The sequence below is a fragment of the Bos indicus x Bos taurus genome, chromosome 13, assembly GCF_003369695.1.
Source record: "Bos indicus x Bos taurus breed Angus x Brahman F1 hybrid chromosome 13, Bos_hybrid_MaternalHap_v2.0, whole genome shotgun sequence".
Taxonomy (NCBI): domain Eukaryota; kingdom Metazoa; phylum Chordata; class Mammalia; order Artiodactyla; family Bovidae; genus Bos; species Bos indicus x Bos taurus.
In genome coordinates, this window is record NC_040088.1 from 49,788,725 (window position 1) to 49,800,865 (window position 12,141).

General features: G+C 37.3%; 1 protein-coding gene across 16 annotated transcripts in view; it reads right to left on the bottom strand.

Annotated features, from left to right (window-relative positions):
- Positions 1 to 3,406: 3,406 nt before the first annotated feature.
- The window catches only part of ARHGAP12 (Rho GTPase activating protein 12), a 118,219-nt gene continuing 109,484 nt past the window's right edge, over positions 3,407 to 12,141 (bottom strand). For all 16 annotated transcript variants that reach the window (XM_027559803.1, XM_027559804.1, XM_027559805.1 and 13 more), the window contains 6 exons: positions 10,983 to 11,099; positions 9,124 to 9,222; positions 7,138 to 7,215; positions 6,901 to 7,035; positions 6,549 to 6,651; positions 3,407 to 5,782 (listed from right to left, as the gene is read on the bottom strand). In XM_027559803.1, the coding sequence (XP_027415604.1) occupies positions 5,608 to 5,782; positions 6,549 to 6,651; positions 6,901 to 7,035; positions 7,138 to 7,215; positions 9,124 to 9,222; positions 10,983 to 11,099 (707 nt within the window). In that variant the 3' untranslated portion in view covers positions 3,407 to 5,607. The remainder of the gene's footprint in view (positions 5,783 to 6,548; positions 6,652 to 6,900; positions 7,036 to 7,137; positions 7,216 to 9,123; positions 9,223 to 10,982; positions 11,100 to 12,141) is intronic.

Below are 12,141 nucleotides of genomic sequence, written 5' to 3' on the forward strand. Positions count from 1 at the left end.
CGTATTCATAATTTATAATAAAACTACTGAGGCTGACCATCTCAGTTCACCTACTCAGTAAGGGTTTTACGTCAGAACTAAACATACACCAGTTGTCATAATACCAATCTCAAAAACATAAACACAAAAGCAGGGACTCTTGTTTCATTCACCATCATATCCCCAACGGTTAAAGCTCCGTGTTAACAAAACATATTCATATTTATTAAACAAAGTCAATGAATTTGTTAAATGAATAAATGGGATCTTAGAAGACTGTTTATATTAAAGTGTCTTCCCAACCTCCTATGCAGTGGGAGATGTTTCAGAGCTGCCTGTTATCTGAAAAAATGATTTCATATCATCTGACGCTGGCTTTGTGGAACTACTGATGCCAACTGAATATGCTCCAGCTGCTTCCAAGAGTGGTTAGACGGGTAAGAAGGTTCAGCTGTTGGTACTGGCCATGCTCAGAATCAATTTGGCTAACATAACAGGTCAGGAGGCAGAGCCATAATCAGAGGGTGTCATAAGGTGCAGCCAGGTGTCAGGAATGACACATCTGATCTGGTTTCCAACATAAGTGTTGAATTCAGGGAAACTCATAGAACTAAAAATATTGGTACCCCCCCTCTATAGAGGGGGGACCACACAGTTGTGCTGGCTTCCACAGAGGCCCTTGATTCCTCTTCAAGTCTACCCGCTCCAGGAAATCTGGATGCCATGGACACAAGAGCCTCAGGAAGCCCCAATACAGACTGTGTGAGCAGCCAATCATCTGACAGTCCAAGGCAAACAGCAACTGCTGAGACAGGCCGCGTGCATTGTCACCAGAATGCACATAACACATAAAAAAGAAGTTTCAATATGTCTCATAAATAAAAATGAACTTAGCTTGAAAACAGATGCCCCCAACAGGTAGACAAGCTGTTTCATCATCAAACAATATGTGAACATGCCAGAATATGCTTTACTTAAATGCATCACAAAGTTTAAAGAGAAATAACGTAACTAATAAAGATGCTTCTTCCCTTAGGCTCATCCTTCTGAGTGACTGCCCAGCCCTCCGGCTGTAGGATTGCACACACATTCTGGGCCTCCATAACCTAAGACTGTGAATGTGAGGTCCCAGTAGGTCTGTCCTGCTTGATCCATGGATGAGACTCAGTTTTACTTAAGTGTTAAGATACCCATTTCTCTTGACCAAATATATAAACAATCTCTCAATGTCCAGGAGGCCCTGAGTACCAGGCTGAGTCCCCACTAGTCATGACCCTGACCTGACAGCTGTTCTAACTTCTACTTACGCACAGGCCTTGTTGATAGTTTCCACAGCGTCACATCTCATTCTGATGTCAGTACAGATTTCATCAACATCACAGGGTTCACAACAACTTGCAGGTTTCACTGCTACTTCCACTGTGAGCCACAACAATTAGAACTACCTAGGGAATTCCCTGGTCCAGAGGTTGAGATCCATACTTTCACTGCATGGAGCATGGATTTGATCCCTGGCTAGGGAACTAAGATTCCATATGCCTCAATTAAAAGTTCCCGCATCCAGCAACTAAGACCCCCGCAGAGCCAAATTAATAAATTTTTTTAAATATTAAAAGCAAAAACAAGCAAGCAAACAAAACAAGAAAAAACTACCTAGAAGATCTGGCTCCCAGTTAAAATCTTTACCAAGGGCTATTCTTCTGAAAACACTGGGAGAGGAAGTAAAATGAAGGGAAGGGCGGGTTGACGAGAAAAATTAAGAAACCAAACTTTTCTGGATTCATATTGTGGTGGTGCATTAAACAGTTACCTTGTTCTCGACGTGCTCTGTTTATGAGTATCATGAAAGTGCTTTTTGCATTTTGTTTTTTTTTTTCCTGCAGAAGGGAAGCAATGAAGGAAATGAAAGAGTTCATTTAAGTGCCACAGTCACACAAGGCTAATCTGTAAAAGCTCAATCCAGCTGAATACACTTACAGCCACCCCTGGTCCACAAAATTTCAGTTGAGAAGCCTAATTGAGATTCTTCAGGAGAACTCCCTGCCTTCCGTAGCTACAGAAGGTCTTATTAGCATTCTGGACGTCCCGTTCTCTGCCAAGGCCTAGGGCTGACTTTGCAGTGCCTGGGCTCTGGGCTTGTGAATTTTCAACAGATTCTAATCACCATCATTGTAAGGCTGCTGATCTTGTTTTGCAGCCCCTTTGCCTTCTTCTTTTCGGTTTCAAACTGAAGTTGCAGGTAACATGATTGTATTAGTTATACTGGAATACCGTTTAAAAACAGAAACAGAAACAATGCTCCACTCAGGGACGGTAACAAACACGCTGAACTCACTAATTAAAACACCTCGGTCGCAAACTAGGCATGCTTTCTATAAAAGAGGATCGTTAGTGCAGACGGCTAGAGTTGAGAGACCAGGAAACTTAATAAAATCCTGTTTTCTACCCATTTTCAACTCTATATGGATGCAATATTGGAGTAGTTGACTTTTATAAGACCAATGAGAGGATGATACCCATCTGACTACTCTTATTTCTTTTTCACTAAAGAGACATGTTGTAGGTTCCTCTATGTATTTCTTCTAAATGCTTAAAGATGTTGGAGAAATCAGTGTCGTGAAAAACGGCATGTGTAAACATTTAATCAGAAGCCTCTCCCATGAACTGAGAAAAAAATCTCGGGGCACAATTATGGAATAATCTTTTTTTCCTCTCATTGCTATCTTAATATTTAATATTACAGGTTTACAAAGAACCTTGGGATAAAATTAAAACAGTACAAAGGTCTCCAGGTATCTACCATTATTATTATCGATGAGTTTTCATTTGTATGTAAGCAGTGACGCATTCGGGCTTCCCTGGTGGCTCAATGGCAAAGAATCCACCCCCCAATGCACGACACACAGGTTTGATCCCTGGGTCAGGAAGATCCCAGGAGAAGAAAATGGCAACCCACTCCAGTATTCTTGCCGGGAAATCCCATGAACAGAGGAGCCTGGCGTGATGCAGTCCACTGGGTGCCAAAACGCTGGACAGGACTTAGCAACTGAACGACACACATACACATACATGTGTGTATGCATACATAACACAACTGTCTATGCCCAAAGTTTGGCTGAATTATTCCATTTGTGCTTTTCACATAAGAGAAAAAAAATCTATAGGTTTGCCTCTACCTAAAAGGTAACAATGCTTTTTTTCTTAACTAACTTTTTCTAAAGTAAAAGGCAAAATTTCTTACGGCAGTATTTGGCAAAACTAATACAATTATGTAAAGTTTAAAAATAAAATAAAGTTTAAAAAATAAAATAAAATAAAAAAATAAATCGTATTTTCTTGTATTGAAATAGAACATACTTGAATATACTTTTTTCTTTCCATTTCCAACTTTTTTTTTTAAATGACACTCTGAAGGAAAGTCTATTAGTAAATGAAATTTCACTGACAATTTATTTCAGCTTTTAATATATTTTCTACTAAAAATCAAGCTATCAAGACAGGAAAAATTACTGGTTTTGTTATGACAAAACAAGTGAGAATTTTTAATTCACAGAGGATGAAAACACAAGACATTGATCTCATTGTACATACAATATTACAATAAGCTGATTAGCCATGGACTATTAAAACATTTAAGACTTCACATACACACGTGTACTTTGAAACAAGAAACACAGGACAATTTTATTCTTTGATATGCTGTAACTACCAAGAGAAAGAACATCACTGATTTGCATCTAATTGTTTTCCTGGCATACAATCACTACACAGGCCAGGCCTAGGGCATACTGTATACGGTTATGGACATCTTTAGGCAAATATAAACATTCTTATCTGGGGGATTTTTCTCCCTGCCCAAGACAATCTGCTTTCCCACTGCTGTCAAATAGCTTAGTTTGTTATCAATTTAATAAGATCACAACCACAAACAATACTTTTACCACAAAACTCAGGCGAGGGGTTTTAGACAGGTCATACAAAAAATATTTGTTCCCAAGAAAACGAATCTGTAAATTGTAAATGTGATCCTAAGAAAAAGAGTCTTGGTTACAAATCATTCACTTTCAAATACTGATGAAGAAACAGAGGGCAGGGGCGGGGCGGGTGGAGAGGGCACTAGTGTGGTGGGGAGCAGGAAAGGCGTGAAATGAGGGAGACGTATTTGCCACAGGAAATACCGGATTCACTGGATTTTTTTTAAAATGAGGTATTATAAAAAGTGTGCCAGTAAATGCAAAAGCAAAACAAAATTAAAAACCAAAATGCACATTTCCAATGGAAAAAATCTCTAAACCTCTTATAGTTTTCTTTATTCGGATTAGACATTTCATTTACAGCAGTTAATCTAGAAAAATACATTTTAAAAAAATCTTCAGCAGACCATGCTCTCTGTAACAAAACCTTCCAAACCCTGTTTTATTATACAAACCGATCTACATTAGTAATGTAAAAAGAAATTCTCAGATTTAGCAATGTCATTTTCGATCTGACCTCTATCTAATTTACATATGGGTTTCCACTATTCATACTGCAGAGTTAGAATTCTGTAATAAATTTTTTTCTAATGTATTCTGTACATATTAAATAATCTAAAAGGTTCCTCTTGTAGTGCATTTACCATTTAGCAAGTCTATTCAGCATTTTTCCAGTACCATTTGCATTACAGTGATTTGCTGTAAATGTAATTAAAATCTAAAAGTGCACACAGTTAACTTCCTCAAATAACGGCCTGTTTCTGGAGGAAACCTAATATTCACAGAGAAGAATGATCAGTATCGTGATTAGAAACAAGGGGTTAGAATGCACTCTGAGACTATACAACACAATTATATACATGAGCTAAAGGACAGTCTTCAGCCTGAACTTACATCAAAGAAAGTTGGCTTCTCCACAGGGTCATACCAAGCACTCAATATGGCACTAGAGAGAATTAGGATTGTTAGCTACAAGTCAGTGTAGTATAGACAGCCCCAAAAATACCCTGAACTGGCTTATGCTAAATTCAACTCTAGTATATCACAGTGTTTTAAGTACTATTAGTGTGCTGCTGTGTTACACAGTGAAGACAGCCAGCCTTCATCAAGGGATGCTATCTGGGTTGTAATGAGTCCTAGCACTCAGACTGCCACTGCATGCAGAAACCCTGGAAAGAAATACACAGGTTTCGAAACAGACGTACTTCACTTTGTTTTAAATGCCCAGGAGCGTTTTCAAAATAACTGATTGTAAGCTTGTTCTATCAAGTAATGAACCTATCAAATCATGAGAAGAAATTCTACGTTTTCCAGTTTAAGGAGAAAAAAATGTATTCTTACCAAATTATCCAGTGTATATGACTGGTTAGAATCGCAAGTTTTGATTTTTTTTTTTTAACTGAAATTCAGAGTGTGAAATGCAAACATTTAGGATAAAATTAATTCAAAGGTACACACAGGTTTATCAACTTGCAACAAAGCAGCAAATATGAGGGCCTAACACACATCTGGACTCTTCCGTTCCCTTCTGATCCCTCAGAAAAGTGCAAAATCAAAGAGTCACTGCTTGGTCCAAACATAAGATACGTCAGGTACAAGGATCTGGAATCTGATGAAATCCAGCTTCTATTCCACAGGTTGTCTTCAGTAAGTGTCAGCGTCCAAAGATGGAATTTATCTCGAGAAGAATTAATTCTACGATCTGATTCTGGTAGACAGTATGGACCGCTATGTTACCAGTCTCCTTCTCTGGCTTGAGCAGAGTGGGACCAAAAACAATCGCTATGCTCTGATAGGTCATTCGGTTTTTTTCTCCATTTTCTATAACTCTAAGAGGAAAATAAAATTGTTAAAAGAGAAAATTTAAAAATTGGGGAAATTCTTCAGTGTTATAAACAGTTTGCATTCAGCAAAGAGAAATAATGCTCGTTTCCCTAAGGTACATATAAACTATTTAACCAAACAGAATTCACTCTGAATAATATGGAAAATTTTCTTTTGGATAAACTTAGGTGACAGGTATAATTGAACACCTGCTATAATTCAGATAACAATGATTCCCCCACTGAAGTGACAGGGAAATCTCATTAGAGCACAGAGAATAAACTTTGAAATTTACTCATTTTTGCTATTAAAAAAAAAAAAATCTCATGCTGTGATCACTTATTTTAGAAAACTGGTCTTCTTCCTATCCGAAGTTTTAAAGTAACTATATGGTAATTTAGACCTAATTACCCCGACTTTAAGGTAACTGAATATTCCTCTCTTAATAACCAATCTCATCTCCATAATAATTAACTTAAGCAACTATGTCTGAACACTTACTACATGCTAGACATTATATATTAATAAAAGTTTCACATATAAAATTAACTTTAATGTATTCTTTATACCAAACCATGTTACCTACAAGGAACTGGGGCTCAGAGACGTTATCTTTCTTATGTTACAAAGACAGCAGAGCAGCACAGCTGGGCTCTGAACCTGGGTCTGGTCGCCTGGCCCCCGGGGTCCCACACCACATAGCATGTCTGTGCACTTCTCTGACCTTCTTTTTCCCCAATTACTCCTTCTCTGCCGCCGTGAAACTCTTACCTTTTGAGATGTCTGAACAGAATCTGCATTGTGTCCTGATTTGGCTTTGGCAACTGTTTGATCAGGTCCTTCACAGCAGAGACACGCTGTCGTGGCTCTTGTTCTGAAAAAAAAAAAAAAAAAAAAGAGTGGAGAGTCTGCATGAAACTGAAAGCCGTGACAGGGTGTTTTGGAACCTGGTATTTGGTGATACGCAGTGACACCTGGTGGTCACATTTAAAATTTCTGAGTGAAGCGATTCTTTGAAAAAAACTTGTTTCAAGTAAGATCAAAAGGAATTGCAGTAGCTTGATCTGTATGTACAGAGGGTTTTCAACATCTGGGGGGAAACTGAGTGCAACTACATACTTACTAATTGCATTAACAAAATCATTAAAATGATTAAATGTAAAGAGAGGTTCCGGTAATTCTCGAAAAAACATTTTGAGGGCTCCAGTGATGACATGAATATCTTCCCATTTACTATCCTTCAAGTCCAATTTCTCATCTGCAAAACAGAAGGAATAGGAAATTCTTGGAAATTATTTTAAACCAAATCTAACAGTATGAGTGATTCTTCTGTATGTAACAACAGGGAATATGACCTCACCGTGATTGACTGCAAATCTCAGCTTCTGGATCACTGCTAGGTTGCCACTAACTCTGTAAATCCCATCAACATCCAGTCCTAAGAGACAAATGACAATAATTCAAGACTGAAGTTCTTGTTGGTCTCATCTACAGATGCTTTCATGTCTTAGAATTCTTATTTATTAACATTTAGCCTAAAATAAAATTTCTCTTTTCCTCTCAATGGCTTTTTATAGCTACTTGGCAGGGAAAGAGGAGTGGAGATTCACTCTGAACTGTTTGGTAAACAGCAACAAATCTACTTTATCATGCAGACTGTGGATCCTCTCACAGAAATCATCTCAACCTTGAAATACTAACAATTTATGATAAACTTCAACAAACACTTGAGGATAAATCAAACAGTAAAGAAAGCTGGTAGATAAAATCAGCCTACCCATTTCTTCATATATCATTTGATAGTGTAAATGTACGTATTAAGGCACCCTCTAAAAAATGTCAAATTACTGCTGTTGTTCAGTTGCTAAGTCGAGTCCAACTCTGTGACCCCATGGACTGCAACACACCAGCCTTCCCTGTCCTTCACTGTCTCCCAGAATTTGCCCAAATTCATGTCCATTGAGTTGGTGATGCTATCTAACCACCTCATCTTCTGCTGCCTTCCTCTTCTACTACTGCCCTCAACCTCTCCCACTACTGCCCTCAACCTCTCCCAGCAATTACGGTCTTTTCCAACAAGTAGCTCTTCGCATCAGGTGGCCAAAGTATTGGAGCTTCAACATTAGTCCTTCCAACGAATATTTAGGGTTGATTTCCTTTAGACTGGTTTGATCTCCTTGCAGCCCAAGGGACTCTAAAGAGTCAGTGTTTATAATAAACTTAATATAAAGTGAAAGTGTTACTCGCTCAGTCATGTCCTACTGTTTGTGAACCCCATAGATTGTAACCCACGAGGCTCTTCTGTTCATGGAATTCTCCAGGCAAGAATACTGGAGTGGCTAGCCATTCCCTTCTCCAGGGGATCTTCCTGACCCAGGAATCAAACCTGGGTCTCCTGCATTGCTGGCAGATTCTTTACCATCTGAGCCACCAGAGAAGCCCAATAGACTTAATACAAGCCAGCAACTAAAATGATGGTTCTAAAAGAAGAACTGATAATTTGAGATAGCTATTAATTTCTTTTATTTATTATGTAGAATAGAATCATTTGAAACTCACACAATGAAATCCCCCAAAGTTCAAATATTCAATAAATGATGATGCACATATTAACATTATCTAATGTGCTTATTATTCATTTAACTTCCAGTAAAGGCAAGGACCATGGCTGCTCTATTGTAGGGCTGATAAAGATCAGACAAGAGATCCGTAAGCAGCAGTAATTACATTTTATGCAAACATTTTCATTACACAAGAATTTTTTAATGACATACTGATGTAAGTTAATGTGACTGCAGTCAAGATACTGTTATTTTAAAAGCTAGTATAAATAACACTAATAAATAACATGCTAAAATTAACCAAAACAGAGATTAATTTAAGTCTTCTTTTACAAGAAATGATATAAAGAGGATTTGTCTATTTGGACACTTTATAGTTGACTTAGCAGTTTTGGAAGGTCATCTCATTTTTATTATAAACAGAAGAAACTTTCTCTTGGTAAGTAAACACCATCTCCAATACTGTCCAATCATTTCTTAAACACAGTTTCACAATCACCACTTTCATTTTAAGCAAATATCAACTCCAAATGGCTTCAAGGAATACCATATCCTTAATCAACCCTAAGTACTGAACATTCAACAGATGACTGCAAAGCTCTTAATTTGAAACAGTACAAAAGAGTAAGTTTTTCTTTTTTTTGCAAAACATGCTTTTCTTGACAATTTACAACTAAAAAGAACTTCTGGTTCCAACACTCAAAATCAAAAATCCTAGGGGTTTGAATGGCAAAACAGTGGGCTGGTGTGCTTAACATTTAAAAAAAAATTTTTTTTTTCCTTACCATATTGCTCGACATGTTCAATGCATAATTTCACAAATTTTGGCACTGTGCTATTCTCTCTCTGACACAGATTAGAAAGATTGGCTCCAAATACCTGATCTGGAAGAGATTTTAAGAAATAACAGTTCACAAAGTGGCTAAACCACTGGGAGCTCAACAGGAGGCATCCTTGCAAAGGTGCACTTCACCACGACACATGCCCTTCTGATCTGTACTCTGTTGACTGCTTCCAACTGTATTTCACCACATGGTTTTCCTTCTTCATGAAGCTCCAGAACACCTTCCCTCACTCCTGCCTGGCTCCTCTGCTCATTTTTGGTGGCCACACCTCGCGGCTTTCAGGATCTTAGTTCCCTGACCAAGGACTGAACCTGCACTTGGCAATTGAAAGCACAAAGTCCTAAGAACTGGACCATCAGGGAAGTCCCTGACTCCCTTCTTACTTTCTCATCCCGTGCAGAGGACAGGATCAATCTCCCCACCCCAGATGGAGCTTCTCATCACTCCTAGTCTCAGCTAATATGTCACCTCCTTAGACGAACCTTCTTTGGGACTTTGCTTGTGATCCAGTGGCTAAGACTCCATGCTTCCAACGCAGGGGGCCCAGGTTCAATCCCTGGCTGGGGAACTAGATCCCACATCCTGCAACTAAGACTTTCCATGCTGCAGCTAAGAGTTCACATGTTGCAACTGAAGATCCCGTGTGCCACAACAAAGTCCCAGAGCAGCCAAATAAATAAATACTGGGGGAAAAAAAAACCCCTCTGACTATGCTACCTAAGGTAACCCAACTCTAGTCACTCTATTTTATCACTGTGTTCAATTCTTCGTGGAACTCATCACTATTTTAAGTTACCTTGTCTGTATCTCATCTTTATAGACGTTTCTTTTTTTCCCCAGCAAATGCTTTGCTTATTTTAAACATGTTCATTGGACTGTAGTTGATTTACAAGGTTGTGTTAATTTCAGGTGTACAGCAAAATGATGCAGTTACACATACATATATTGACTCTTTTTTAGATTCTTTTCCCCTATAGGCCACTACAGAGCACTGGGTGGAGTTCCCCGTGCTATACAGTAGGTTCTCTTTAGTTACCCATTTTACACATAGTAGTGTTTACTGAAACTTATTTCTATATTTTAGTTTACATGCTTTGCAAACAGATGTCCCAACAATAGTCTTTGTTAGAATCTTGACAAAAGACAGGCATAATATATATATTATGCTACCTTTTATTATATTTTTTACTGATGAACAAATGTCTTTTGAGTTATGTATTAGAAAATTCTACCTTTGAAATTAAACACACTTTTAAGAATTAAAGGTATACACAGCCCATGTAATTTTAAAGAATATTAAAAGATCTTATTAGTGAATTGTGACCCTTACACTTGAAAAAAATATAAAAATTAGTTAGGAAAAAGCACTTTATACTAATTTTGTAATTACCTTAAATGAGAATTGAAGGCAAACAATCAAGAATAAAATTGTTCATTATCTTTCTTCTTTTTTTTCTACTGTTAGTGACTATTCAATATTTCTTCTGATCTGTGTATCTCAAAACTAAAAATCTTAATTGTCTTCTGAAAGTTTGCCACCCAACCCACCACATCTGTGTAGTTCCTCTGGTGCAGGGTTTCTAAAAACTGAATTTGGTATTTACGTCTGTTCAATGCTTTAAACTCACATGCATTTAAAAATCAATTTTAATTACTCAAATGTATTGCAATCACTGAACTGATAATGAATAAGGAATGAAAACATTTTTACTGTTTCGAAATTACTCAGCTATAAATGTAAAACGTCTTATTTCTGATTCTGGCCAAAGTTCATTGCTATAAACATCACTTCTACCTACCTTTAATATAACCTTTTTCACGAACAGCTTGCAAAGTGGGGCGTCGTGTAAGAAACTTCTTCAAGTTTTTCTTGGTTTTTTTCTGTTCTGAAGAATCTATGCTAGATACTTTTGCGGCTTAAGACAGATAGATATTAAGCATTTCATAAGATAAACGCTTTTTTGATAAAAAATTTTCCACCTAGCATTCAAAGTATATTAATCTCATATATAAAAATCACAGTAAATCAATTATTCTAACTTTAATATGGTTTAAAGAGTAACTCTTGAAGAATTAAATTAACACAGACCCAATTTCAAAGTAATACACCACACAAAACATTCCATTTCTATCATTTATTAAATAATGAGTATATATTAGAGTGGAAAACACTGGCCACAAACAGTGCCTTCTTTGGTACGTGTGCCAAGACATTTGTAAGTTATACTAAGTCGCTTCAGTCGTGTCCGACTCTGTGCAACCCCATAGATGGAAGACCACCAGATTCCTGCCCCGTCCCTGGGATTCTCCAGGCAATAACACTGGAATGGGTTGCCATTTCCTTTTCCATTCTAATATATACTCATTATTTAATAAATGATGCTATGTATAGTCTTAGACTATCCCCCCGTTTTAGAGCATAAAATGAAGAGCAAAAAGTAAAGAAACCATCCTATAAAACATAAACAAAACCTCCACCCTTCCTGATCCTTACTCAACTGGGAGCTGGGGGTTGTGTATGTACACATATATATTAAGATGTACTCATATGTACACACATATATGTATATACATATCCATCACCATTATTTGTGCCTCAAGCTGAACTCAGACTCATCATAAGTATCCCTACCCTGAGCTAAGGATGGGATCACCTGGAAAATGTTCTACATTTCTTGTAGTCCTGATTTCTTTTTTGATTACCATAACACAAATTTGAAAAGTAAACTTCTTGAAAATAACTATATGTGAAGAAAGTTGAGAGCACAAACAATATGTGAGGAAAGGATTAAAAGAATACAATTTTCATGTGTTTACACTGTTATATGGTGACAGTGTCAGTAATAGGCCTGAACAATTAGAATGTAAAAGAACAAAAGAACTGATTTTTCTACTCCTTCAGTTACTGTGAAGACCAAAAGTTCCGAGTTAAATGTGGATCTGTTCAAATAGATTTAA